The 25,874-nt window shown below is 41.7% G+C and overlaps 1 protein-coding gene across 6 annotated transcripts in view; it reads left to right on the forward strand.

Annotated features, from left to right (window-relative positions):
- Uspl1 (ubiquitin specific peptidase like 1) overlaps positions 1 to 25,622 on the forward strand; it is a 30,161-nt gene extending 4,539 nt beyond the window's left edge. For 3 of the 6 annotated variants that reach the window (XM_027413718.2, XM_027413719.2, XM_027413720.1), the window contains 6 exons: positions 5,833 to 6,481; positions 9,733 to 9,846; positions 12,968 to 13,097; positions 16,349 to 16,474; positions 19,853 to 20,010; positions 23,660 to 25,622. In XM_027413718.2, the coding sequence (XP_027269519.1) occupies positions 5,833 to 6,481; positions 9,733 to 9,846; positions 12,968 to 13,097; positions 16,349 to 16,474; positions 19,853 to 20,010; positions 23,660 to 25,452 (2,970 nt within the window). In that variant the 3' untranslated portion in view covers positions 25,453 to 25,622. The remainder of the gene's footprint in view (positions 1 to 5,832; positions 6,482 to 9,732; positions 9,847 to 12,967; positions 13,098 to 16,348; positions 16,475 to 19,852; positions 20,011 to 23,659) is intronic. The other 3 variants (XM_027413722.2, XM_035443180.1, XM_027413721.2) reach the window with 3 other exon arrangements.
- Positions 25,623 to 25,874: the final 252 nt, after the last annotated feature.

Genomic DNA, 25,874 nt, shown 5'->3' on the forward strand with positions numbered 1-25,874 from the left:
TGTGTCCTGCAGAATATCTGGCAGACTCTTCCATTAAGTAGGAACCCTTTAAGAATTTCCCATCAAGTTCAGCAGTCACTTTCCTGTGGATCCTGCATGTCCAGTTTATCAAACAGTCCAGGCAAGAACAGTTTCTTGCCCAAATGACTAATCTTGCTATGTTGAAGGCAAACTCCGTATTGAGTTTCTTCAATGCCCATCCTCCTTTTCAGATTTAGTTGGTGTTGCCAGGAACAGTTGTATCTCACTGTCATAAAAAAACCCTAAATCATTTTAAATGCCATATTATGTAGGTCTTTGAAAGGTTTGAAGAATATCTATCCATCTCAAATACATCTCTGTATATCTAGAAAACCTAACTAAAAGTTTTGACTATTATAGATGATTATATACAATCTGTATGTAATTACACATTATTTTTAAATGAGCTATATGAGCATAATATATAAACAAATATACATATCACAAAATTGACCTTAAATTTGTATCAATAAGTGAAAATTCATACCAATGCAAAGTACTCATTTCTATATCATATTTCCCTTTTTTGCTTTAGAAGGAGATTAACTGTGATCATTAACCATTTATAACCAACCCCATTTAAATGAAAGCGGACATTTATAAACAGTATTTGGGAATGTAGTCGTCGTTCTCTCCAAACTGCTTCCTGATATTTGGGCATGCTGTTTTGGGGATCCTAAGAAGTCCCAGAAATCCTGGCTGTAGTGGTTTGCAAGGCTGCCTTGTCCCCAACTGTTTTGAATGTTGGATCATCTGGGTCACTGCCTCAGGGGTTCTTGCTTCATCAAATCATATTAGTCTGGAAAGAATCCACAGCTTTTCATTTTCTGTGGAAACACAAATAAAATCTCTTTTCCAAAGTAACATATACTTAAATTTTGAAGACAAGGCATTTTTAAAATATATAAATTGGATTAATCCAGCAGCTTTCTTTTAGCAGTTGTTGCTGTTTCCTCAGCAGTCAGTCAATTCAAAGACAACACAACAGCATACAGTATCCAGACTCTTGTGTATTTTCCATCTTTATGTGGCTTATTTATTTTTATCACTCTATTTTTCATTTTTTCTTTCTTTTTTTTTTTTTGTTGGAGACAGGGTCTCTCTGTGTAACTTTGCCTGCCCTTGAACTCACCACCTTGGTCTATGCTGCCATTAAGCAGCAAGTAGGCTGCCGGCTTGGAGATGCTGTCACTGCCACTGCCAGCTGCTCATACACACCATTCAATTCGGTACACCAGGCTGGCCTTGAAATCAGAGTTCTGCTTGCCTCTGTCTTCCGAGTGCTGGGATTAAAGTCATGTACCACCATACCCAGCTACTCTTCCTTCTTTCTTTTCTTTTCTTTTTTTCTTTTTTTTTTTTTTTTTTTTTGTTGTTGTTGTTTTTCTAGACAGAGTTTCTCTGTGTAGCTTTGGAGCCTATCCTGGCAGTCGCTCTGGAGACCAGGCTGGCCTTGAACTCAGAGATCCGCCTGCCTCTGCCTGCGAGTGCTGGGATTAAAGGTGTGCGACACCGGCACTCTTTTAGAGGTTTTACTTCATCTGAATCTGCCTTTACTATAAATCTTTACCTTTTTCTGGCCACTCTACTTTTATCTGCTAAACAACAATGCTAAAATTAAAGCCTCGACTGTTTTAGCTGCTGTTTTTCCAAGATGGTAGGGATACATTTACTGTGCTCACCACCTTGGTCTATGCTGCCATTAAGCAGCAAGCAGGCTGCCGGCTTGGAGATGCTGTCACTGCCACTGCCAGCTGCTCATACACACCATTCAATTGTTAGCAGGGCCTCTTAAAAGGGCCATGAGGGTTTTTTTGTTGTTGTTGTTTGTGCTGAGTCAGGAAACCTTCCTTAAAGGAGCCCTGTTAGTCTCTGCTTGCCTCTAGCAAAACAGAGCCCACCTGAGAAAATGCTGCTACCAAGAAGCTGTGCTTATCTCTGTTCGTTTGTTTCTAAAAACCCTTTTAAGCGTTTTTTTTTTTTTTTTTTTCCCCCTCGGTTTTTCAGAGACAGGGTTTTCCTGTGGCTTTGGAGGCAGTCCTGGAATTAGCTCTTGTAGACTAGGCTGGTCTCGAACTCACAGAGATTGGCCTGCCTCTGTCTCCGGGGTGCTAGGACTAAAGGCGTGCGCCACCACCGCCCTGCTCCCTTTTTAAGCTTTTGTAAGATTTTAAGTGGAAATGTGTGCTGAATGTTGAGAGCACCATTATGTTATGTGACTTTTCTTTCAGCCAGGTCCCAGAGCCGTGTCAGTCCCAAATGAACACACAAATGCTATATTAATTATGGAACTGTTGGCCTTTGGCTAAGGTTTTTTATTCTTAATCATCATCAACCCATTTTTATAAATCTAAGTATTTCCATGTGGTCTTCTCTTACTGGAGAAAGGGTCTGGACCTGTTACTCCTCTAACGTCCTACATGGTGACTGACTGTGCCTACATTTCCTAGAATTCTCCACCCCTCCTAGTTCCACCTATCTTGCTTCCCTGTTGGCCAACAGTACTTTATTCATCAATCAATAATTCAAACATATACACAGAAGAACATTCCCCATCACTCATATACATAAAATGAATAAAATCCAAAAATAAAAACAGTTAATCCCATAAAATATTTATTTTTAAGTTTATATATAATATGAAATGCTTATATCAGGCTGTAGTCACTCGGCAACAAAACCACATACAGAGGACAAGACCATTATTTTACGTGCTTGCAGTCAGGTTCACAGATCCCTGTCTGATTCTAAGGACAACAGAGACATTGGAGTGACTTTAGAGGACCCTGAACACAGTGAAGTTACCCCGTGTTGTACCTCACGCCACCTTCTCTGTGGTGAGGCCCATCGTCGTAGGGTGGCTTTGCTTAGATACTGGCTTTGGTTTGTGGTCCTTGGGCACTGAGGATCCTGTGCATGAACAGTTTATGCACATTTCTCAAAATAGTTATTTTACAAAATAGTATTCTCTTTTTTAAACTAACAAAACAGATCCATAGGTTCTAGAAACAGGATGTTTCCTAAATTTGCAGAGGGAACTGGTGGAAGAGTGGCATAGTCTCCTGTCTGTGTTATTAGATCACGTGCCTCTGGATTGACAGTATAGGTAATGGATGGGTCTCCAGTTGTCTCTGTCTGGCTTCTCAGCGATAGCACTGTTTTGTCATTAATGAGCCCCTTTGACTTCCTAGTGGGTGACTTAGGGGCATGCCTCTACGTAGCTTCAGGATGCCCCAGAAAGACCAAATGATCATGGTGTTGGCACTTTAAGCTCATTCACTGACCCACAGGAAAGGGGGAGGGCTAAACACCAGTGCTGCAGATACAGGAGTATTCCATAAATTCTCAGGCTGGTGTGTCCAGATGGCACAGAGGTGCCACACTACTCTCTTCCCTGCCCTGTGTCTTGCTTTATCTGTGTTCTTTCTATGTTCTCTAGAATATACTAGTGAACACATTTTCTTGGGGTAAAGGAGTAGTAATTAAAGTGAATGGGAATTTGAGAACTGTGGCATGAGAAGGAAGAGGTTTGTTGTTTCTTCTTTTTAATTGGGAAAAAACCCAATTAAAGGCATTTCTAAGCTGATCCTATCAGGTAGGGAGGGGTAAGTGGCTCAGGCTACCCTGTGGAGCAGAGGGTGGGCACTGATGCCCAAAGGAAGGTTTGGGTTGATCTAGGAGTTTTGACAACACATTCAGAACAATGGATACTAGACAAAGTGACTAACCACCCTTGACATACATTCACTTTTAGTCATGATCTTCCAATCCCAGCCCTCAGAAGGGAGGCTTTGCTGGTAGGCATGTATTTACTTGCTAACACTTCCAGTATTTGATGCATTTTTTTTTAAATGATAAGGAATTCTCTAGTACTCAAAGTTTTATACACAGTGGTTTGCTTACTTGGTTTCTTTGTATTTTGAGATAGGTTTGGTTTTGGTTGCGGCAAGCCATATGGTCCAGCTAATCTAGAATTTACAGTCTTCCCACTTTGGCCCCTGAAGTGCTAGGATTACAGGCATGTTCCACTACTCCTGGCTCACAACTGATTTTTTTCATGTTGTCATTCTCAGGTAAAGTGGGATTTAGGGACTCTCATGAGGTTTAGGGTCATGTTAGTACTGACTTCACTGTACAGCTAACAGCACAGAGCTGATCTATGTGCTCACATGGAGTTCAGTGTGTGAAAGAAAATTTAGCACATGTAATATACCTGCAGCTGTGAGGTAAATTACCTGCTAACGCCCTAGCTTCCTAGGTGATGGCTTGATTTGGTGTCCTTATTCTTTGGGTTGACCAGGCAAGGCTTCTGATGCCTATAGTAGTGTCTTCTAGAACAACCAAGCGCTAGCCAAAGTGCCCGATGCTGCTGAGGAGCTCGGTGCAGGCAGGCAGTTGGGATTCTTAGTTCTTGAGGCTCCAGTGTGATGAGACAGGACTTAGCAGGCTTCCCTGTGTTTCATGTGTCCTGATGTCCCTCCAAAGCTGGAAACAGCTGAATACAGTCGGAAGACTGACTGAGGGAGGTGTGGCTCCTCAGTTCACTGCAGGACACTAGTCTACCATGCCTGTGTTGAAGGCACAGCATATTTATTTATTTGTGGCCTTTCAAGACAGGGTTTCCCTGTGTAACAGCCCTGGCTGTCCTGGAACTGGCTTTGTCAACTAGGCTGACCTTGAACTTGAGAGATCCTCTTGTCTCTGCCTCCTGGATGATGGGGCTAAAGGAATGCACCACCAAGCCTGACATGACATGTTTTAAATGAGATACTTGGGGGTTTGTTTGTTTGTTTGTTTGTTTGTTTTGATTTTTCGAGATTCCCTTGAACTTACTTCAAATACAGGATACAGGGACTGGAGCAGTGGCTCAGAAGTTAAGAGCAAGTACTGCTCTTGCAGAAGACTTGAGTTCACTCCCAGCACCCATGTTAGGTAGTTCACAGTTAGTTGCCTATGACTTCTACCTCCTAGGGATCTGACACCCTTTTCTGACCTCTGGGCATCTGCATACACTGCATTCACTCAGACATAGATACACATAAGTAAGGATAATAAAAATAGATCTTAGAACATGTAAGATACACAGAAAGTACTTAGCAAATTTTTTATGTAAAAATACTTTCCCAAATGGGTGTGGTGGCACACACAGCTTTAATCCTAGCACTTGGGAGGCAAAGGCAGGTGGATCTTTGTGAGTTCAAGGCCAGCCTGGTCTACAAAATGAGTTCCAGAACAGCCAGGACTATTATACAGAGTAACCCCATATTGGAAAAAACCAAACTTTCCCCAATTTTAATGTTATAAGTTTCTTTTCTCCCCCAAAGTAGCATGCATAGTCTTTCTTTACATTGTTGGAAGTTTTTATTTACTTGACATTATATTTTTTTTTACTAAAGCCAAAATAGTGTTTTCTTTTAGTGTAATGTAACTTAAAGGCCTCCCCACCCCAAGATTTCTCTATGTAACTCTCTGGCTGTTCTGGAACTCAACATATAGACCAGGCTGGCTTCAGAGGAGCGCCCCCCCCCCCCCAATTAATCTACATCCTAAGTGTTGGGATTAAAGGCATGTATCACTGTCCCAGGCTTGGGTGATTTGATGATGCAGATTAATTAGGGAAAATATTCTTTGGAGAGGGGCAAATTTTAATTAGTTACTAATAGTTTTTTTTTTTTTTTTTTTTTTTTTAATTAGGTTGTTAGAGATATTCACATAAATGCCAGAACTCTTCACCTGATTTGGGTTATCATTGAGGTTGGTTTGTTTTTTTTTTTTTGTTTTTTTTTTAACAATTTTATTTTTCCTTTCTAGTGCATTTATCCTTTGGGCTCTGAGTCACTTACTAATTTAATTTCTCCTGATTCGGGAGATTGTCACACTCAAAATAAGCCTCAAAAAAGAAAAAGATTGGAAACGAACGCCAAGTCTTCACCTCTTCCAGTACATTCTAAAAAGACTAGAAATCACGTTGTCACTGATGGGGAACAGAATTTGAATGCTAAATACAATGGAAAAGTGTGTGGTGACACCTCATCAAACTTACCAGATAACACTAGTCACCAGAATCATGTCAGGGCAGTTGCTTCCTCAGAGCAGAATGAGACTTTGGAAGTTGATACTGTGGACACTTTGGACGTTGATACTGTGGATGTTTCTACCAAAGAAGATCCTGCCACAGTTAGTGTCTTTGGAGTGCTCACCCAAAGTCAAGGATCTGAGCTGGAAATGCCATCTGAGAGCAGGTGTTTACCGTTTTGCCAGACTCTCTGTGTCCAGTGGAGAAACTCTCAGGCACTCTGCTGGCTAGACTGTATCCTTTCGGCCCTGGTGCACCTGGAGGCGCTGAGGAACACTGTGATGGAGGTGTGCTCCAGAGAAGAATGTGTGTTTGGGAGGCTGTTTGAAACATACCACCAAGCAGATAAGCTTCTGTACACCCACCACTTGCATGGTGTCACAGGTTTGTGTTGTGTATTCTTCTTAAGTTGGAAGATGTCAGTGTTGAGTTTTGTATCCCAGAATGTGGAAAAGTCATTGTTCTATGTAGAGACCTGGGCAGGGAACCTAGGGATAGTGCCAATTACAGCACACGACTGGCCCTAAAGCTGCCACTGAAGAAGAAAGGGGCAGTGGTATGTCAGGGTGATAGTGGTCACCATAGAATCTGTCAGTCAGATCTGAAGTTTGTGAAGTGAAACAACCAGAATGACGTAGTAAATGACAGTCACCTGTAATTCCCACCACTGCCTTGACAACCAGGGATAATGCAGCTGACTTGAGCATCCTGTTTATGTATATATGTACATACACATACATTTATACAGATGGTGTGTTTGTTTTGTTTTGATTTTGAGACAGTGTCTTTCTATGTTGCCTAAGCCAGCCTGGAAATTGCATTCCTCCTGCGTTAGCCTCTGGCATGCTTGATTATAAGCTTGTACCATTGTACTCTATGTTAATTTCTCCAAAATAGGGTGTTCATGAGCCTCAACTTCCAACCCAAAAAGTATTAAAGCATTCTCAGGCCTGTGAGAGGGCTCAGTGGGTAAAAGTACTTCCACCAACCTTGATGATCTGGTGTTAGTCCTCAGAACCCATACAGTGGAGGAAGAAGAACACAGACTCCTGATGAAAGCATCCAACCTACTCCAGTCACACAAAAATGAATGAATGAATGAATGAATGAATGAATAGTAGAAACACATCAATACAGTTCCCTTGATATCTATGGAAGCTTAGCTCTAGGAAATCCTGCAGATACCATGGTCCTCTGTAAGAAATGGCATAATGCTTGTATAATGGGAGTGCATGTTGTCCCATATACTTTCGATTTTAATGAACTTAGGGTTGATCAACTTAGGCCTGTTGCCTATGTTGAAATCATGTTCAATGTTATTTTACTTTGTGATGCTGAGATCAGTCCTAGGACCTTGCACATGCTAAGACAGCTCTACCCTAAACCCATTCCATGAATTTCAAATCCTCTCTAGATTACTTATTCCTAATGCTATGTAAATGCTATGCAAATACTGATTATAGTGTGTAGGTAATATGATAAGGAGGTCTGCTTGTTTAGTACAGATGAGGTTTTTCTCTCCCAAGTCTTTTCAGTCTGTGGTTGGTTAGAATGTGATGCTGGGACCTGCTGGAGTGGAGGCCAACTGTATGTTTACTCAACTGTCAGTGGGCAGTGTCAGTACTACTCTAGCAATGTATAAGATACCTTCCCAATTCATGTATTCTCTGGGATGTTTTCACACGGGGAGTTTTGCTGTCAGTGCATATAAGGTCTTCAGACTGGCTTTGCCTCTCTAGAACTGGAAGAGATTGATCTGTTGCCCCTTTGTGTATATATTGTTTCCATCCCTTCTTCTTTCTGTGAAATACCAGTTTGTTCTGTTGATTGTCATGTTATTATTTGGATGCATTTTCTTATATCTTTGTTGCTGTTTTATGTCATATATGTTGCTGATTCCTCTCCTAGTTTACAGCTTGTATTTTACTTAAAAAATATTTTATGTCAGGCGGTGGTGGCGCACGCCTTTAATCCCAGCACTGGGGAGGCAGAGGCAGGCGGATCTCTGTGTGTTGGGCCAGCCTGGTCTACAGAGCGAGTTCCAGGACAGCTAGGACTACACAGAAAACCCGTTTTAAAAAACCAACAAAAGAATTATTACACTTCTTTTTTTCCTTTAGAAGTCATAGTTTACTTTCTAACATTGAAATTCTTTTACACATTTTTTATTATATGTGGACATGAAGTCTCTGTGTTGTTATCTGATTTTGCTTGCACATGGGTTTTTTTGGGTTTTGTTTGTTTTTATCCTCTGACAGAATAGCCATTGTTGCAAGCTTTCCCTAGCATTGTAGGTGTTTCTTTGTTAATACACTAAAAGGTATAATGGGGGATTTCAAGGACATTTGCGTAGGTGCTGTGCATTGCTTCTCTGTTGTGTTTGCCATTATGAGTTCACATTATGACTACAGCCATGGAGCTTTTGAATATCTTGCAGATTAGTATCCTAGAAGGTCATTGAATGTACATATTAAAGGTTTTTTGCAGAGTGGCTTTCCAAAAGAATTATTGAGATAGCTTCTCAGGGTTGGAGAGATACACAACAGTTAGGTACTGGCTGCTCTTTCAGGGTTAGTCCCCAACATTCACATGGTGGCTCTCATCTGCCTGTAATTCTAGTTCCAGGGAATCTAACACCCTCTTCTGATCTCCACAGTTACCTGCACACATGTGATAGACATATATATAATCAGCAATACACACATATAGATAAGTAAAGCTTTAAGAAAAATTTTAAAATATGCTGTTCTTTTTTTTTTCATAGGAAGTAAGTTTTATTGAGGAAGGGGGAGGGGGTTTAGTCCTGCCTGCCCCTTCAGAGGAACAGCAGGAAAGAGAGCTGCTGCTCTTTTTATTACATGGAAAAATATATCTCAGATTCCTTAACCACCTTTGGGCATAAATATTTAAAAGTTACGATTTTTGTTAAGACCTTTATTTTAACTTGTTTGAGACTGAATTTTTCATGTGACAGTCATTTGTGGGTTTTACAGTTTCTCACAAGCATTGCTTTTAGGTGTGTGTGTGTGTGTGTGTGTGTGTGTGTGTGTGTGTGTGTGTGTATTTACAAGAACTTTGGTGCAGAGTAGGTGACAGTTCACTGATTTGAGAAGAGCAACATTTAATACTGAAATTTTAATTTTTTTCTTTTAGTTTATATTAGCCACATACAGCATAAGTAGAGTTTTCCTAATCTTACTAACTGTGTGTGGCCCTCATTATTCTGTATTGTAAATTTTCCTTCCTCCCTCCTTCCCTCCCTTTTACTTTCCAGGAACAAATAGCATAAGTCTTGTCTAATGCTCATTTCATTGAGAATGTAAGCTTTCTCGAGTATGATGAAGCTGTAGGAATGATTCCAAAGTCAAACTGAAATGTCAAGTGCTCATCGTCGTTCTAACATGTGTCTATTACTGCATCTGTTGTTTTTTGAGAAAGGCTTTCCTTGGGGTTTCATCCAGGTAGTAAGGGCAAATGGTACTCTGCTGATGACAGATGTCAAAGGAATATATGATACCACAGGGGAGGTGGTTGCTGCAAAATGTACTGATAAACTTTCATTCTTATTACTATCTCAGTTTTTTTTCTGGAAAGACGAATTAATGAGGTAATAATGTTCTGGCTTTTTTTTTAAGGTGAAGATTGTAAACAACTGAGGTCAGAAATACTTGCAGAGATAGAGACTTGTCTGAATGGAGTTAGAGGTGAAATTTTTACTAAACTTCAGCCTAAGCTTAGATGCACATTAGGTAAGTAGTTGTGGAACTTGACTGATTCACTGTATAAATATGTACAGATAAGGAAATGCATTATTTTAGTACTTGGTGTACAATTCTTTTCAGGGGAGAATCTGGTTAGTGGTAGTTTACCTTAGGAATCTCCCACTGGTTTACGTCGCTGTTGTCCACCCCTGTTCTGTGTAAGTGTGCAAGCTGGTGTTCACCTCTTTCATTCTGAAAGCCAGGTGAACACTTTGGGCTAACTCTCCTGGTTACTTTCCTCTGGTAGCCTAATCCAGACTCCTGTAAAGTATAAAGAGTTGGTATACAGTTGGCGCTTCTGCACTTGAAACCAAATCTCCAGCTGCACGACACAAGATTAACTTGTACCGTTTTGGTCAGGTATATGTTAGTATATCATGGACATGTAACCAGAATTGTTAGGGTCTAAGTCCAGGTCCTGGGAGCTCCAGCAAGCTGGGCTCACACACCAGTGTTCAGTAGGCCATTTGGACAGGAAATAGTGAAAAGTCAAGAAAAGAGGTTTGTTCACTCTGGCCCACATCCAGAAGAGGAACAAGTAAAATGGGGCAGTGACCTTCAGGGTCCCAACATCATTTTTAGGTGAGGGCAGGAGGTGCATAACTAAGCAGTCTTGCCCATCACTGATCCATCCTTGTGGGAGCTTGAGTTTTTCCTGCAGGGTGGACTAACAAGTTGTCAGGTGGTGTGAAATCTCTTCATGAGAGACAAGCTCCTGTCTGTCAGGCACCAGAGCCTCAGCCTTTCCCTCCCCCAGCACAAGATTCCTGAGGGAATTCCAGCTCTCCGGGATCATTGTTTCAATGTTCTGATAGCAGAAAGGGAGGGTACAAGTGACTCTTTAGGATGTATTCATTCTGCCATATCTTATCACCAATAAAGGAGCATAGGTGGACTTGCTGTGTCCAGTGTGAATATGGGAGCATTGTGAGGCAAGACTAACATCTTAACTAATGTCTCTCCAGGGTTCATAGTGTTATGAAAAGGAAAACATGTGCTTTTTATCTTGGTTTTGTTTTGTTTATTGAGGTGGAGTCTTACTAATTGCCCAAACTTTCTTTGAACTCATGAATCTTTAGCCTGAGCCACTTATAGTCAGACTTACAAGTGTGTACTACTTTAGTTTTCTGAGAGAAATCTATATATTTATTTGTCTGCCTATTTATTTATTTATTTATTTATTTATTGTTTTTGAGGCAGTTTCTCTGTAACAGCTCTGGCTGTCCTGGAACTAAATTGTAAACCAGGAGATCCACCTGCCTCTGCCTCCCAAGTGTTGGGACTAAGGGGGTATGCCACCACCACCCAGTGGGAAATTTCTTTTATTACCCTTTCATATTTGTATTAACTTTTTGTGTGCTGTGTATATACTTGTGTGCACATGCTTGTGTACACACACCTGGATGACAGATTGACATCAAATATTTCTCCACGTTTTAAAATATATATTAGAAGCCATGTGTAGTGTCACTTGGGAAGCAGAGGAACATGGATCTCTGTGAGTTCAAGTTGAGTCTGGTCTACACATAATGAGTTCAGAACAGCCAGAATGACACAGTGAAACACTGCCTCAAAATTGTGTGTGTGTGTGTGTGTGTGTGTGTATGTATATGTATATATATAATCCCAGCACATATATATGAATATATGTTAGACGTGAAGATTTAGTGCTGTTGTGAGTTGTAAATTGTTTGCCTTCTTAGTTAATGTTTAGTTATAATAGAGTTAAGATTCAAAGTCTGGTAATTCAATCACAAATGTATACTAAATATCCACAACTCATACAGTTGTCATTTCTAGGAGGCTGGTTTCTATTTTTCTTTATAAGAAATATATTATTTTGGGGCCTGAGCGATGGCTCAGAGGTTAAGAGCACTGGCTACTCTTCCAGGGGTCCTGAGTTCAATTCCCAGCAACCACATTGTGGCTCACAACCATCTGTAATGAGATCTGGTGCCCCCTTCTGGCCTGCAGGGATGCATGCAGACAGAACACTGTATACATAATAAATAAGCAAATCTTTAAAAAAAAAAAAGAAATGCATTATTTTGACTTACATTTTTATATAAAAATAGCAAGGGCTGGGCATGATGGTGCACACCTTTAATCCCAGCATTTGGGAAGCAGAGGCATAACTAGTTTACATAGTGAGTTCTAGGACAGCCAGGGCTATATACTGAGACCCTGTCTCAAAGAATTAAAAAAAGCAATGGGGTTATATCACAAAGACAACTATTAAAATACACTTGGTAGTTGCAGATGTTTGCAGCACATGCTTGGGTAATGAAACCTGTTGTCTACCTTCTGGTCCTTCCATCACAACAGTTGCTGTCCATGTTTTAGGCATCTGTAGTTCTGGGCTAGGGAAGGACAGGACCCTGAGAACAGGCTTGGTCTAGTGAGGAGGCGGGAAGCAGTCTGTGGTCTGTGTCCTGGGCCTTGTTAAACCCTGAGGATCAGAAGGAAAGAAACCAGTTGGAATAGGGCTGTAAGAATGGGATTGCCTATTAAACTGCCTTCTTGATCTCAAAGCTAACACTTTTAAGGACAGCAGAATCCCTACCATCTCTAGTCTTAAAGTTGCAGGAGTTTTATGCAAGGATTAGACTAAAGGTTGAGTTAAGTGGGGAGGTTCAAAGTTGGTCCTTTACCCTGTCTATCAAATCTGTTGTGCGCCGTAGAGTTGGTGAGTCCAAATAGAAGTGGTATTTTAATGGTTAAGACCAATTCTGATGCGATTCTCTAATGTTTTCACTAACTTTCAGTATTTGTAGTAAACCATGTTCATGGTTCTTGTTTTAAAGTACAGGGATATAGTTCTGAGGAGTTTCCCTTTCTGACAGGAAGGCAGTAGGAATCTCATGTGTTCTTGGATTATGTTTTCATGACATTTAAAATAGAGACTAGCATAGGAGCTGAGTTTATGCAGGCTGTGTTTGGAGAGCTGTTCTGCCTTCCTCCAGATTCACCTTGATTGACTTACTCTGCCAGGCTATGTTCACACATAGGTGTTGTGTTGTAAACTTGCTGAAGGACACCATTGACCATTTAGTGTTTCCTTTTATAGTTGCCTGTTTCAATCTCTGATCTCTCCTTTTTTCTTTTGCAGGTGAGATGGAAAGTCCTGTGTTTGCATTTCCTGCACTGTTAAAACTAGAACCCCATGTTGAAAAGCTTTTTACATATTCTTTTTCTTGGAATTTTGAATGTTCCAATTGTGGACACCAGTATCAAAACAGGTCAGTTTGGGGTTTTTAGTGAATTCTTTCTGCTGAGATGGTTTGTAACAGTGTAATTAAGTAACACATTTTGCACCTATAATATATGTCTTGGCACTTCTACCTACAATACACCTCCTTTCCCCACCCAGACAAGGTTACAGTATAGCCCAGGCAGAACTTGCTATGTAGCCCAGGTTGGTCAAGGCTTGAGGTTTTCTGCATTGGGATCCAGAATGGTAGAGGTAGAAGCATCATCTATCACCATGTCTTGGATCCCAACACCTTTTTTCTTTTTCCCCTAAGATAGGGTCTTGCTAAGTAACTCAGGCTGACCTCAAATTTGCCACTCTCTTGTCCTAGCCTTCTGGGTTCTGAAAATGGAGGCAAGGATCACAGCTGGCTTCTACATCTTAAACTCTCTCCCCACTAAAGCTAAAAGAACAGTTTGTAGCACAAGAATCTTTTAAGTTGGCTTGTTACTGTAAGTTAGCTCAAAAAAAAAAAAAAAAAAAATCCATGGCTTGAACAATGACTAAAGACATTTTCTGTATTTCCTTAGTGGGAAGTTAGAAGCAAATGAGAATAGCACCCTTCACGATCTGGAAGGTTCTTAGCTGGGCTTCTGCTCACAAGTCCCTGGAACTGTTTTGTTTACCCTCCATTAGAGACAAAGCTTTTGTTTGCTTTAGGCTTCTGTCTCCTCATCTATGGTAGCAGCCAGCAGAGGTTATCCCTGTTTTCTGGTTCAGGAGAGCAGTCAGAGGGTAGGTAAGTACTTATATGACATGCCCTCTCCTTAGTAGACCAGGGAAGATGCTAGCTGCCTGTTAAAAGATGACCTGCCAGCTGGGCAGTGGTGATACACAGCTTTAAACCCAGCACTCAGGAGGCAGAGGCAGTTGGATCTCTGAGTTCAAGGCCAACCTGGTCTACAGAGTGAGTTCCAGGACAGCCAGGACTGTTATACAGAGAAACCTTGTCTCAACCCCCGCCCCCAAAGACAACTTGCCTTGTGGGTGATTCTTAAGAATATTACAGTAGAGATTAGTCCTTCCTGTCACAGCTCACCTATGAGCAAGCTTCAACAGTTAGAAGGTAAAATGGTGTGAGGAAATTGTTTCCTAGATGGCCATGGCCTCACAAGGGTGTTCTGGACAGTATGAAAACAGTCAAAAGAGAGGTCAGTCTGGGAGAATGCTGTAGGGAATGAAGACAGCAAAGTTTGCTTCTTCATCAGTTGCTCTAAGCTGCTAGGAATGGTAGGAATTCACACTATGACTGGAAATATTTGGGTAAGCAAGTGAGTATCCCATTCCTAGCTTTCCATTGATTTGTACAAGTGGTCTGGTTTTCTCATGGAGACTCAGTGAGGAACTCACATCAGTAGCAGAATCAGGAGACCTCTAGCATTGTTTTTTGCCTCTGTGGCTCAATGGTGCTAACCTCCCTAATCACTACCTGTGTTTTTAATAATATAAACAGAGCTGATAATCAAAATCAGCTTAATTACAGCTTTTCTAGAATTCACAGCCTGGCACTTTGACAGCTTTTCATTGAGTGTGTTCTGTGTGCCAGGAGCTCACCTAGCCATTGGGAGTGATTTCTGTTGTGGCTAATTCAGATGACTAGTTGCTTAGCAAAGTAGTTATGAAATCACTGGAGAGGGCTAGTGCTCAGCAGTCAGTGCAAGCTTTTGACAGCTCTGCACTTTTGTACATAAGATGGTAAGTGGGCTTGTGCAGTGTTTGCATGGAGCTCAGAGAGAACTTCAGGGGAAGCTACCAATCACTTTGCTTTGTACCTTGTTTTTATTTCTTTAAAGGTAATTGTTAGTGGCTAGTGGTGGTGCACGTTTTTAATCCCAGCACTCAGGAGGCAGATGCAGGCAGTCTCTGAGTTTTGAGGCCAGCCAGGTCTACAGGGCTAGTTCTAGGACAGCCAGGGCTGTTAACACAGAGAAACCCTGTCTTAAAAAAACACACACATACAATAAGTAATTGTTAAAGTTTCTTTAGAATAATCTTTCATTCTAAAAGAAAAGCAATTACAGAGTCAAAGATAAGATGTGGTGACATGTAATCACTGTACATGGAGGTCACAGATACTCTCTTCTACTTTGACAGAAGCTATTGAGCCTAGTCCTTTCATTTTAGTGTCTCGGGGTTTTGTGCTAGTGTATGTAAGGCTTTTATCTGATTCAGTATTTGTGGGGAGGATAGTCTGTAGAGGCTGGTGGTCTTGATTCAGACCCCAATTTGTCTGCTGCTCATTGTCTATACAGAGGCTAGAACACTTGCCCCTTGAGAGTTGTTTGGCAGGGGAGTGCCAAGTTCTGTGCCTAATGATATGCACACTGATACGCACACTGAGTGCTCAGAAATAAATGTCAATCATCACGTGGAACGTAACATTAATTGAGTCTTTACTTAATAGTATCTCAAAGAATGATACACGTGAAATGCAGTCTGGGCATCCAGAGCAACCTGTCTGTTGCTTTGCATTTAAAAGGTTAGTTTTTCTGCAAACTGGTCAATTGTTAACCGCCAGTGATTTTCTTTGCTCACGTACCATATGCCAATATTATTTGTTATTTAGAGGAGAAAAGCTTGTGTTTCTTTGGCAATATGATACTTGTTTTAATTAAGGTATTTTGTTAAAGTTGATGCAACTGAGATTTAGTGTACACCATTGAAGATCATCTTGATTATGCTGGCAATCTAAAGTGAATTCAGTACTTGAACAACCTGTGTAAAAGCAGAAGTGTTCTACAAGGGATTTTCTTCTAATAGATATGAATTATGTACTTGGAAATACATCTTCTTTGTTGTCAGTGATGGTTAGCCAGTTTGCACTATGTACACTGAGCTTTAAATTGGATAACTTTAGAGAAGTGATGCTCACAAGAGCCTCTGATGCATCCTCTTTGGGTCTCTGGTGGTGTCTAGGGATACTGGTTGCTGCTACTGGGTACTGATCCTGGAATGTGATAAGTCGAGACTAGGATTGACCCTAAAATGTCCAGTGTGCACAGTGGGGCCTCACAATAGTTATCTGCAGTGAAGTTTCAGTAGCATTAGTGCTTGGAAAGCTGCCAGTCACCCTTTTGTGCTTCTCATAGCTGAAAACCCAGTCAGTGTGGAGTCTCCACAGTCTCCAGCTTGGCTGAAGAGGTTATCACTGTACTAATACATGAGTGGGAAATGAAGCACAAGCAAACGTTGAATGTGGTAAATTAATACAAAAGGTTCAAGTTGTGCCTGTTTTTGTAGGTGTTTGAAGAGTCTGGTCACCTTTACAAATGTTGTTCCTGAGTGGCATCCACTCAATGCTGCCCATTTTGGTCCATGTAACAGCTGCAACAGTAAATCACAAATAAGGAAAATGGTGTTGGAAAGGTGAGTTTAAATTTACATAAATTTTCAATACAATGAAGATGGGTTTACATTGTTTCATGTCTTGGAAAGGGAAATAGTGACTACTATCATTTGAAAGAACTGACTGGTAGGGAAGCTGTACCAGGTGAAGTGCCAGAGTTAGGCTACTGTGAGGTTGGCTCTTCTCCTGTAGTATCCTTCCCCATCCCCCACTTTGGCTGTCTTAAATTTTTTCCTTTTCTGTCAAATGCCTGGTCATTAGAGTTCTAGATTTTCTTGAATTTTGAGAACTAAGATTTAGAGTCATGCTAGTAGTGCACCGTGTGCGTGCGTGTGTAAAATTTACATTTTTTTTTTATATATATATACACTGGTGTTTTGCCTGCATGTGTGTCTGTGTGAGGGTGTCAGAAACCCTGGACACCACTGCCTGGCTTGGAACTTATAATAGATGAGTGCCATCATACTAGGCCCTTTCTGGTTGTTGGTTTGGGTTTTTGGTTTTCTTGTTTTTGTTATTTTGGAGACAGGGTCTCTTGGCTGTTGAGACAGGCTTTTGCTTTATAGCTCAGGCTGGCCTCAGACTCAAGATCTATCTACCTTGCCTCAAATTCTGGGACTACTGGTACAGCCACTATGGCCTAAGATTCTATTTCTTAATTGAAATCTTTATTGTTTGGCAGAAAATGCTTTAAAGCTCCTGAACTATCCAGAGAACAGTTTTGTCCCTTTGTGGGGCAGTTGGATTTCTTCTGAAGATTCGATGATTGTGTTCTGATTATTTGAACTGCAACTGATTTGACTGAGGTGGTTTCTTATTGTCTGAAAGATTGGAAATGAGTTGGTGGTGGCACACACCTTTAATCCCAGCACTCAGGAGGCAGAGGCAGGCAGATCTCTGTGAGTTTGAGACCAGCCTGGTCTCCAGAGCTAGTTCCAGGATAAGGCTTCAAAGCCACAGAGAAACCCTGTCTCGAAAAACCAAAAAAAGAAAAAAAGAAAGGTTGGAAATGATACAAAGTGGACTATGGCTTAAAAATAAGGTTTGCAGATCTTTTTGTCTGAAACTGATATTATTGTGGTACAGATATGGACTTGTTAAATGAGCATTGTCTAAGACTTGAGTTATTAGAGAAGTTTTGATGAAAACCAACTTTGTGATCCAGCTCTTAGTATAAGATGTGGCTGTCCCTGGTGGTTAGGGATTGGTACTCATGCTATCTTTAGGTGGCCTGGGGAATATATTCTCTATGCTTTTCCTGAGATTTATCCTTCCAAAAGAGGTGCACCCAGGTGCCGATGGCTATTAGCACCAAGTCTTCTGTTGACTGTAGTTCTGGGTCTGGTGATGCATTCTGTTTCATATTGTTTTGACAGAGCCTAAACTGGTTCTCCTCACATCTGAGCATCTTCCTTGGCTAACATGCCTACATACAGTCACTGGTAGGAAGAAGCCTGAAAACAAAGCAGGACTCATGAGGTTCCTGAGCGGCTGGATGGGACAAGCTGAGGTTTAGAAACACTGCCTGGTGACTGCCAGCAGTGGAGGCCATCACGACCTTGGGTGTGTTAAAGCACAGGGAGTTGTTGTTTAGAACTTCCCTAATTACGGAGAGAAGGACCAGGTCCCCTGTTCGGTGCTACATTCGTTCAGCTCTTGAGACCCAGGTATGGGCCTTGTGAGGTTCGCCTGTGTGGCTGAAACAGAAGGGACCCTGTAGAGAACTGAAGTATACCGATCAGCCTCTCTGCAAGGGGCCTGCATAAGCAGCTGCCTGAGAGTTTGTGGAGTCTGGTCATTCTTTCCCCTTTCTCTGGGTAATGACACTCTGTCATGATTTCAAAGCAGCCTCTGTGGCATGTGATTACATTCAGCTATAATGTGGTTGTCACTGCAGCTCAGGCTGCCGGTGGAGTTCATTTTGCCTCTTTACTTGGACTCCTTTACCAACTACTGCCTCAGAAGCCTTAGAAAAAGCATGCAATCTGGCAGGTGTTCTTATATGCATTGTGTAATTTACTCTTGTTCTTATGTATATCGGTCCTAAAATGCTCATGTGCAGACTCACTGACCTTTTCTAGATAGAATCATGAGGTTCTATCTAGATAAGTAGCTTCAGAAGATACTTGGAGTGGTATGTGTCACATGTGTGAGGGCCAGGGAGCCAAATACAAGACTTTAATGGAGAGTCTGAGTCTAAGGCTTGCTTATCCAGCTGTGAGAATCTCTGCTTTACTGTGGGTCAGTACTTCATGTAACAGTTGATAGTGTGTATACATTACTGGCACATTTTATGGTCAGCAACATCTTGTAATTGGTAAATTAAGTCAGATATTTAAAATCAGGACAAACTGGGCAGCTGGGATGTACACCTTTGTCCCAGAACTTGGGAGGCAGAGGCAGGTGGATCTAAGTTCGAGGCCAGCCTAGTCTACAGAGTGTTTCAGCTCAGCCAGGGCTATACAAAGGAACCCTGTCTCAAAAACAACAACAACAAACAAAACAACCCCAAAACAAAGCACCAAGACAAAGAATGCAGTAATCTAGGCGGTTTACAGAACTTTCAGGTTTTTCAGTTTCAAGGATGTACTTACTCTCTCACAAGATAATTGACAGGGAGTAATTTACATATCACTCATTGTCTGAATAATCTTACAGTTTGGACATTGACTCAAATTCATTTTCAGCTGAATAAATTTTCATAAGCTAAGGAGGTTTTGACATCTGTTTAAATATTAAGATTAAATATTAGAGGTATCCGCTACTTCTTAAACCCCAGGAGTTTTGTTACATTTAGTTATTTGAGGCCCATCTATAGGTTTGTTTCTAGTTTGATGTTACTATAATAGTAAAATGTATTTTTGAAATTATGAGCATATTGTAGTTTATAATCCACTACTGTATTTTATTTTCTTTCTCTACTTAATATACAAATTAAGTTTTTCTTAAGTGTAAATATGAATGTAGTGGATCTCCTTACTTCCTGAGATGAAGGAGAAATTGGCCAACTCAATGTCTGAATATTTTAGGCATAAGATTTTCACTTGCTACTTTTTCTACTTCACAGAAGTGATTGATTTGGGCACCTGATACCAGAGAAAACCTAAAGGAGCTGGGCTCCGCAGCATAGTGCTATGAGCTTTGAGCTGCTGGTAGAGCAAGTTTTGTTTAGGGTCTTTGTCAGTCTTACAGCATACTGGCTCCCAGCTGCTGGTGGTGCCATTCCAAAGGGTTTAGTGTCACGTGCTTCTTAGAGCCCTTTCTCCCTTTCTAAGTAGGCACACATCTGGGGGAGCTGGAATAGAGTTAGCACAGCTAGCCTTGTGTGTGACTGGATGGTCTTCTGAATGGCAGACACGTGGCGTGAAATTGGTTTGACTTGTGCCTCTTTTCCACAGAGCATCGCCCATATTCATGCTGCACTTCGTGGAAGGCTTACCTAGGAAAGATTTGCAGCACTATGCATTTCATTTCGAAGATAGTCTTTATCAAGTCACATGTGTAATACAGTACCAAGCAAATAACCATTTTATAACATGGATTGTAGAAGCTGATGGTAAGTGCTGAAAGGTTTTATGATACTGACTGTGGGAAATAGAGCCTCATGGGTTTGTTTTGTTGTAAAGACAGACATCACCTGGACTTCATTTCCGTCTTCTTGTCTTTAATTCCTCTGCCCCTTCTCTTCCTCTTAAAAAAAAAATGCCGTGTTTTGGAGTATTCTGCCATGTATCTATATAGGTTTACCTGTTTATTCCTTGTTGTATTTCTTTTAAAGATTTATTGTATGTGCATTGGTGTTTTCCCTGCATGTATATCTGTGTGAGGGTGCTGGATTCCCTGGAACTGTAGTTACAGACAGTTGTAAGCTGCCATGTGGGTCCTGGGAACTGAATCCAGGTCCTCTGGAAGAGCAGTTAGTACTTAACCACTGAGCCATCTCTCCAACCCCCTCCTTGTATTTCTTACTTCATGTGTTGTTTTTTGTAGACAGTTCCTCACTGCTTCCCAACCTGGTCTTTTTCTAACTAACCCATCAACAGAACACTTGTATCCCTGGTCTGCGGATCATCCATTGAGTTTTTTTGTATTAGCTATTTTTCTTTCCTTACTATGTACCTCCCATGCCAGACTGGAGCATTTGTTAATTCAGCACACCTATACTAGTACACTGTTGCCCAAAGGCTCCTGAGCCACAATTGGTGTGTACCATCTCTATGCATTAGTAAGTGTGTGGCTGTGCCAATAAGTACCTGCCATTGTAGCACCATACAGATGCTACTCTCAAAACAAATGCACTGTCCTCTACCTCTACCCTTCCTTACTTCCAATGCCTTTATCTCAAGTGCTGCAGTACAATAGTCGAGCTCTTTCTACAACATTAAATAGCTTCAATTATACACATGGCAGGCAGCCTTTTCAAATGCACTGGTTCTGCCTAGTAATGTGGACTTAGTGTTCTTCCAAGTCTTTTCAAAGCTTAACACTGCATCTCTCAAGTGACATCCCATTGTGTCTGAATACTGAAGCTTAGGTACATTCACCACCTAAGGAGAAGACATCTTGGGAGCTGGGGAAATGGCTTAATTAGCAAATTGCTTGCCATGCTACAGGAGTACCTAAGTTTTAGTCCCCAAACCCACATACAAAAGGCTGAGTATGCTGGTGCACACTTGGAAACCCAGAGCTGGAGAGGCAGATCCCTGCAGCTTGCTGGCTAGCTAGCCTACCTACTTAGCAAATGAGAGACCCTTTCTTCAAAATAAAGGTGGACAGTACCTAAGGAATGTCACCTGACATTGCCTTCCTAAACAAACACACACACACACACACACACACACACACACACACACACACACAATTAAAAACCATCTTGATTGTTCTGTTTGCACAGATATGAGTAACTTTGCAGTCTGTTTGTGTAAATACCAAGGAGTTTGGTTGCTAGATCAAATGGCAGTTTTGTTTTGTGAGAAACTAGCGTGCTGTCTTTTTTGTTTTGTTTTGTTTTGTTTTTTCGAGACAGGGTTTCTCTGTGTAGCTTTGGAGCCTATCCTGGCACTCGCTCTGGAGACCAGGCTGGCCTCGAACTCACAGGGATCTGTCTGCCTCTGCCTCCCGAGTGCTGGGATTAAAGGTGTATGCCACCAATGCCTGTGTCTTTCTTTTTGTTGTTGTTGTTTTGTTTTTTTGAGACAGGATTTCTCTGTGAATTTGGAGGCTGTACTTGTAGACCAGGCTGGTCTCGAACTCACAGAGATCCGCCTGCCTCTGCCTCCCTAAGTGTTGGGATTAAAGACATGTTCTACTACTGCCCGTCTTTTAACGTGCTGGCTTCTAAAGGGGCCAAATTTGCCATCTTACATTCACAACAAGCAGTGAGGAGAATTCCTGTTGTCCTAACATTGCTGGCACTTGGCGGTGATGAAGACTTTGGCTGTTCCAGTAAATGTGTGTCTCCTTGTATGTGCATCCATGTGTGCCCACACTATACTAATTATGCAGAACAGTGAGTTTCTTTGTGACATTTTGCCTGTATTCAGTGTGCTGGCAGTATTTTAATCTTGTTTTAATTTTTCTCTTTAAGGGATTTAGAGAAAAAAAATCCATTGGGTCTTAGACCTCTATTTGTTTTTAGTCACTAATTTGATGCCTTAGAAATTGGCATCTGAATTAGTCTGAAGCGTAGCTGCAGAAAAGATTTTCTCCTTTCTTAACCTCCCTGTTCCCTGTTTTTCAAACTTAATGTTTTATTTATTTATTTATTTTGTTTTGGTTTGTTTTGTTTTGGTTTGGTTTGGTTTTTTGAGACAGGGTTTCTTACTGTGATCCAAGGGACAGGAAATGTGTTTTAGTGTGCACATGATATTTGGCTCTCTGCTCTCTTAGTTCACCACATCTGATTCCATACATAGAGTGTGTGCTTGCTTTGTCACAGTTACCTTGTTAATTATTGAGAAGCCATGGCTCATCCAGACTTGTAGTTGTTAGGTTTTCTCAAATTATCATGTGACATAACTAAAATGTAAGTAAATATGAAAGACTCCACCTTCCTTTAACACCTCCCTCACCCCACCCCCAATGTCTTTCATCTATTTTCTTTCCTTTACAGCCGTGGTTTCTGTTTGCTTAATGTTTTTATTGTAGCAAAATGTATATAATATAGAATTCTCCATATCAGTATTTTAAGTTTATAAAGTTCATTTACAGTCCTGTAAGTCCATCACCAGCATCCAAGGCTGCAGCTCTCATAACTAAAACATGCTTGTTCACTAGATAGATACCAGCTCCTTTTCCTATGTTTGCTGGCTATTGTAGCCACTGTTTTACCTTGTGTCTCTGAATGTGACTGCTCTGGGCTCCTCGTACAGGTGGAACCAGGGGATTTGCCTTTTGTGTCTGGCTTATTTCATTTAGCACATTTTCAAGGTTTCTCCATGGTACAGTGTGCCATGTTTCCTTCCTTTCTAATCCTGAGTAGTGACCTCATTAATGTGTTTGGGAGCACTGATGGACTGACTCTTAAAGCCTGTGGTGTTGCTTCTCTGGGGTGTGTACTCAGAGGCGATTCCCCAAATGACTAGATTATTTCTGTGCCGTTTTATAATCCTACCAGCAATACACAGGGTTCCAGTTTTTCCACAGCCCTGGCCAGCATTCATTATTTCCTTTAAAACAAAATAGCTATCTTTCTAAGGTGTCCCCTACTAGTTGCTTCCTTACCTCCTATTCTCGGTGTTAGTCTGCTTCATATATCCTTTACCCAGCACAACCACCATATCCCAGAAATTGCAAATGGAAAGGACTGCCGTTGACCAAGCTGCCATATGATGACCCCTGAGTCCATTCCCTGTAGAGCTACAAGGTTTGATCTGCAGCCTTTTCAGTCCTTAAGCTTGTCCTTTGCCATGAACATGGGACAACTTGCTCTTTTTTGATGTTGAGTATATTAGGCAGTTCTGAAGTTAAAGTGATTCCATTGTGATGTAGTATGTATTTAATAAAGAATGTAAACTATCTAGTAGATCTCCCTGCATTTTTAGATTTCTGCATTTTATAGCCTGTAACTTCTGTGACCAAATGAAAACTAGTTTCTGACAGGTAGAGGCAAGCTGCTCCTTAGGTGGGTGCTGAGTGACACAGCAGCGAGGAAGGGAGAATGGTGTTGGGGAAGGTCTCACCTGTGACTTTTGTTTATTTCCCAGGGAGTTGGCTGGAGTGTGATGACTTAAAGGGTTCCTTTGCTAAAAGGCACGTGACATGTGAAGTGCCAGCATCAGAGATACATATTGTTGTTTGGGAAAGAAAGTCCCAGGTACCAACTGAAGAAGCCACTTGCCTTCCATGCACAAAGCCGAGTGCACAGCCTGCGTCAGGTGAGGAGCAGCCAGCTTCGCCAACGCTGTGTTCTGTGGGTGGGGCTGCTACCTCAGAACCCTCAGTCGCCCACCTCACACACATGCCAGTTGCTCCTCAGACTCTTCCAGAAGTCCAAGCTGTAGCTCATGGAGATAGTGTACTTTCAGGAACAAAAGGCTTGGTCGAAGCTGCCTCTGTGTTTCAGGTTGACTTCAAAGATTGCCTATTGGAAGATAAACCTGTGGCAGAAAGTGCAGAACTTGTCAGAGCACTTTCTTTGCAACCACAAGACTCACTGATGACTTCCTTATTGTCTAACCCATATGAAGGAAAGCTAGTGACCCCACCAGTTGTGAGCACAGACCCGGAGGCAGTACCGTCGCAGGCAGGAGACACTGTAATTCCTAACTCTGTGACTGATGCCCCTGTTCCTGTTCCTGTTCAGGAGTTGAAGTCCATGGTAGCTGAGAAGGACACTCAGATACAGTTGCTGCCACTTTCAGCTGAGAGGCTAAAACCTGCACAACCTGCCAAATCTCAGGCATCTAATGTGAGAAAAAGAGAAACTGCAGCGTCTTCTAAAACGGTAATGGCCAGCTCATTACAGACTCAGCCTCAGAAAGACGATCAGAAGAAAGCCTTTGTGGGAAGTTGGGTGAAAGGGTTGTTGAGCAGAGGTGGTTCCTTTATGCCACCCTGTGTTTTGGCTCAGAATAGAGCGGTAACTGACCTACAGCCCTCTGTTAAAGGAGCCAATAATTTTGATGGCTTTAAGACAAAAAATGTAAACAGGAAGGCTAAGAGGATGTCCAGGAAGGCTTCTAAGCATGTGGATGAGCCGACTGCAGGCAGCTGCTCTCCACCTTCAGGCAGTACAGCTACTCTGCCCCATGCTGGTGGGAACGCCACATCAATCTTGTTGAAGGGACAGGAAAGCTCACGTGCAACTCCCCTCAGCAACAATTTGCATAGCAGTGAAAGTGTCATCTCTCCAGCAAGCTGTGGAGATGCAGCTGAAGATCAGGTTCATAAGCTTCGGCTCAAACTTCTTAAAAAACTAAAGGCAAAAAAGAAGAAACTAGCTGCTCTCATGTCTTCCCCGAACCGTGGCACCTCTGTAAGTGACCATTCAGAGCCTGTGTCCCATTGTGGGTCTCCAAATGACTGTGAGTCCATAGAAGATCTGTTGAATGAGCTACAGTATCAAATTGACCTTGCAGACAACAAATCAGGGTGCACCACTGCTCCTGATGGCACCTCATGTAACAGCCAGAGTCATGAAGAGATTTTAGCAGAATTGTTGTCGCCTCCAGCCCTGTCAGAGCCCTCAGCCAGTGTGGAGTCTGAGTTGAGGTACTTGGAGGTGGGGGACAGCACACCAGCACCTACTGAATTCAATGCTGTTTCCCAGAGCATCTGTCTGGGACAGGACCATAACTACTGCAGCCCCAAGAAAAACCAGTGTGAAGCTGAAGTACAGTCACTCACAGACAGTGCCTGCATAAGAGCCTTGAACTTGGGGAGCCCCATGAAGACTGATATTTTTGATGATTTTTTTCCTACTTCAGCACTGAATTCTTTAGCAAATGACACATTAGATATACCTCATTTTGATGAATATCTGTTTGAGAATTGCTGAGTGTTGTTAACGTTTTAGTTTAACACTGACCACTGCTGCAAGAGAATGTGACTTGTGGGTAGTGTCTGCCCTTGTGTTCTAGCCATGGGGAAGCTGTAAGCTACTGGGGTCTCCCTCTGGTTCTGCTTGTGAAGCATGAGACCTACTGCAAATTAAAATCCTCAGCCTTGTTTTTTTGTCAGTTTCATTTTCTGATTATACAGTGGTAGGTTGTACATTTGGCTCCATTAAATTCCCTGGTTTTAAGATTTATGTTGGGGTCTGGGGAGATGCCCCTGGTGGTAAAGTACTTTGTAAGCATGATGGCCCAGGTTCAGTTCCAGAACCACTGTGAAAGGCCAGACATGGTAATCAATGCACACCTGGAATCGCAGGTCTGAGGATCCAGGCGCTTGCTGGCCAGCCAGTCAAGCCAAATTGGT

Source organism: Cricetulus griseus, chromosome 4, assembly GCF_003668045.3.
Source record: "Cricetulus griseus strain 17A/GY chromosome 4, alternate assembly CriGri-PICRH-1.0, whole genome shotgun sequence".
NCBI classification, from domain to species: domain Eukaryota; kingdom Metazoa; phylum Chordata; class Mammalia; order Rodentia; family Cricetidae; genus Cricetulus; species Cricetulus griseus.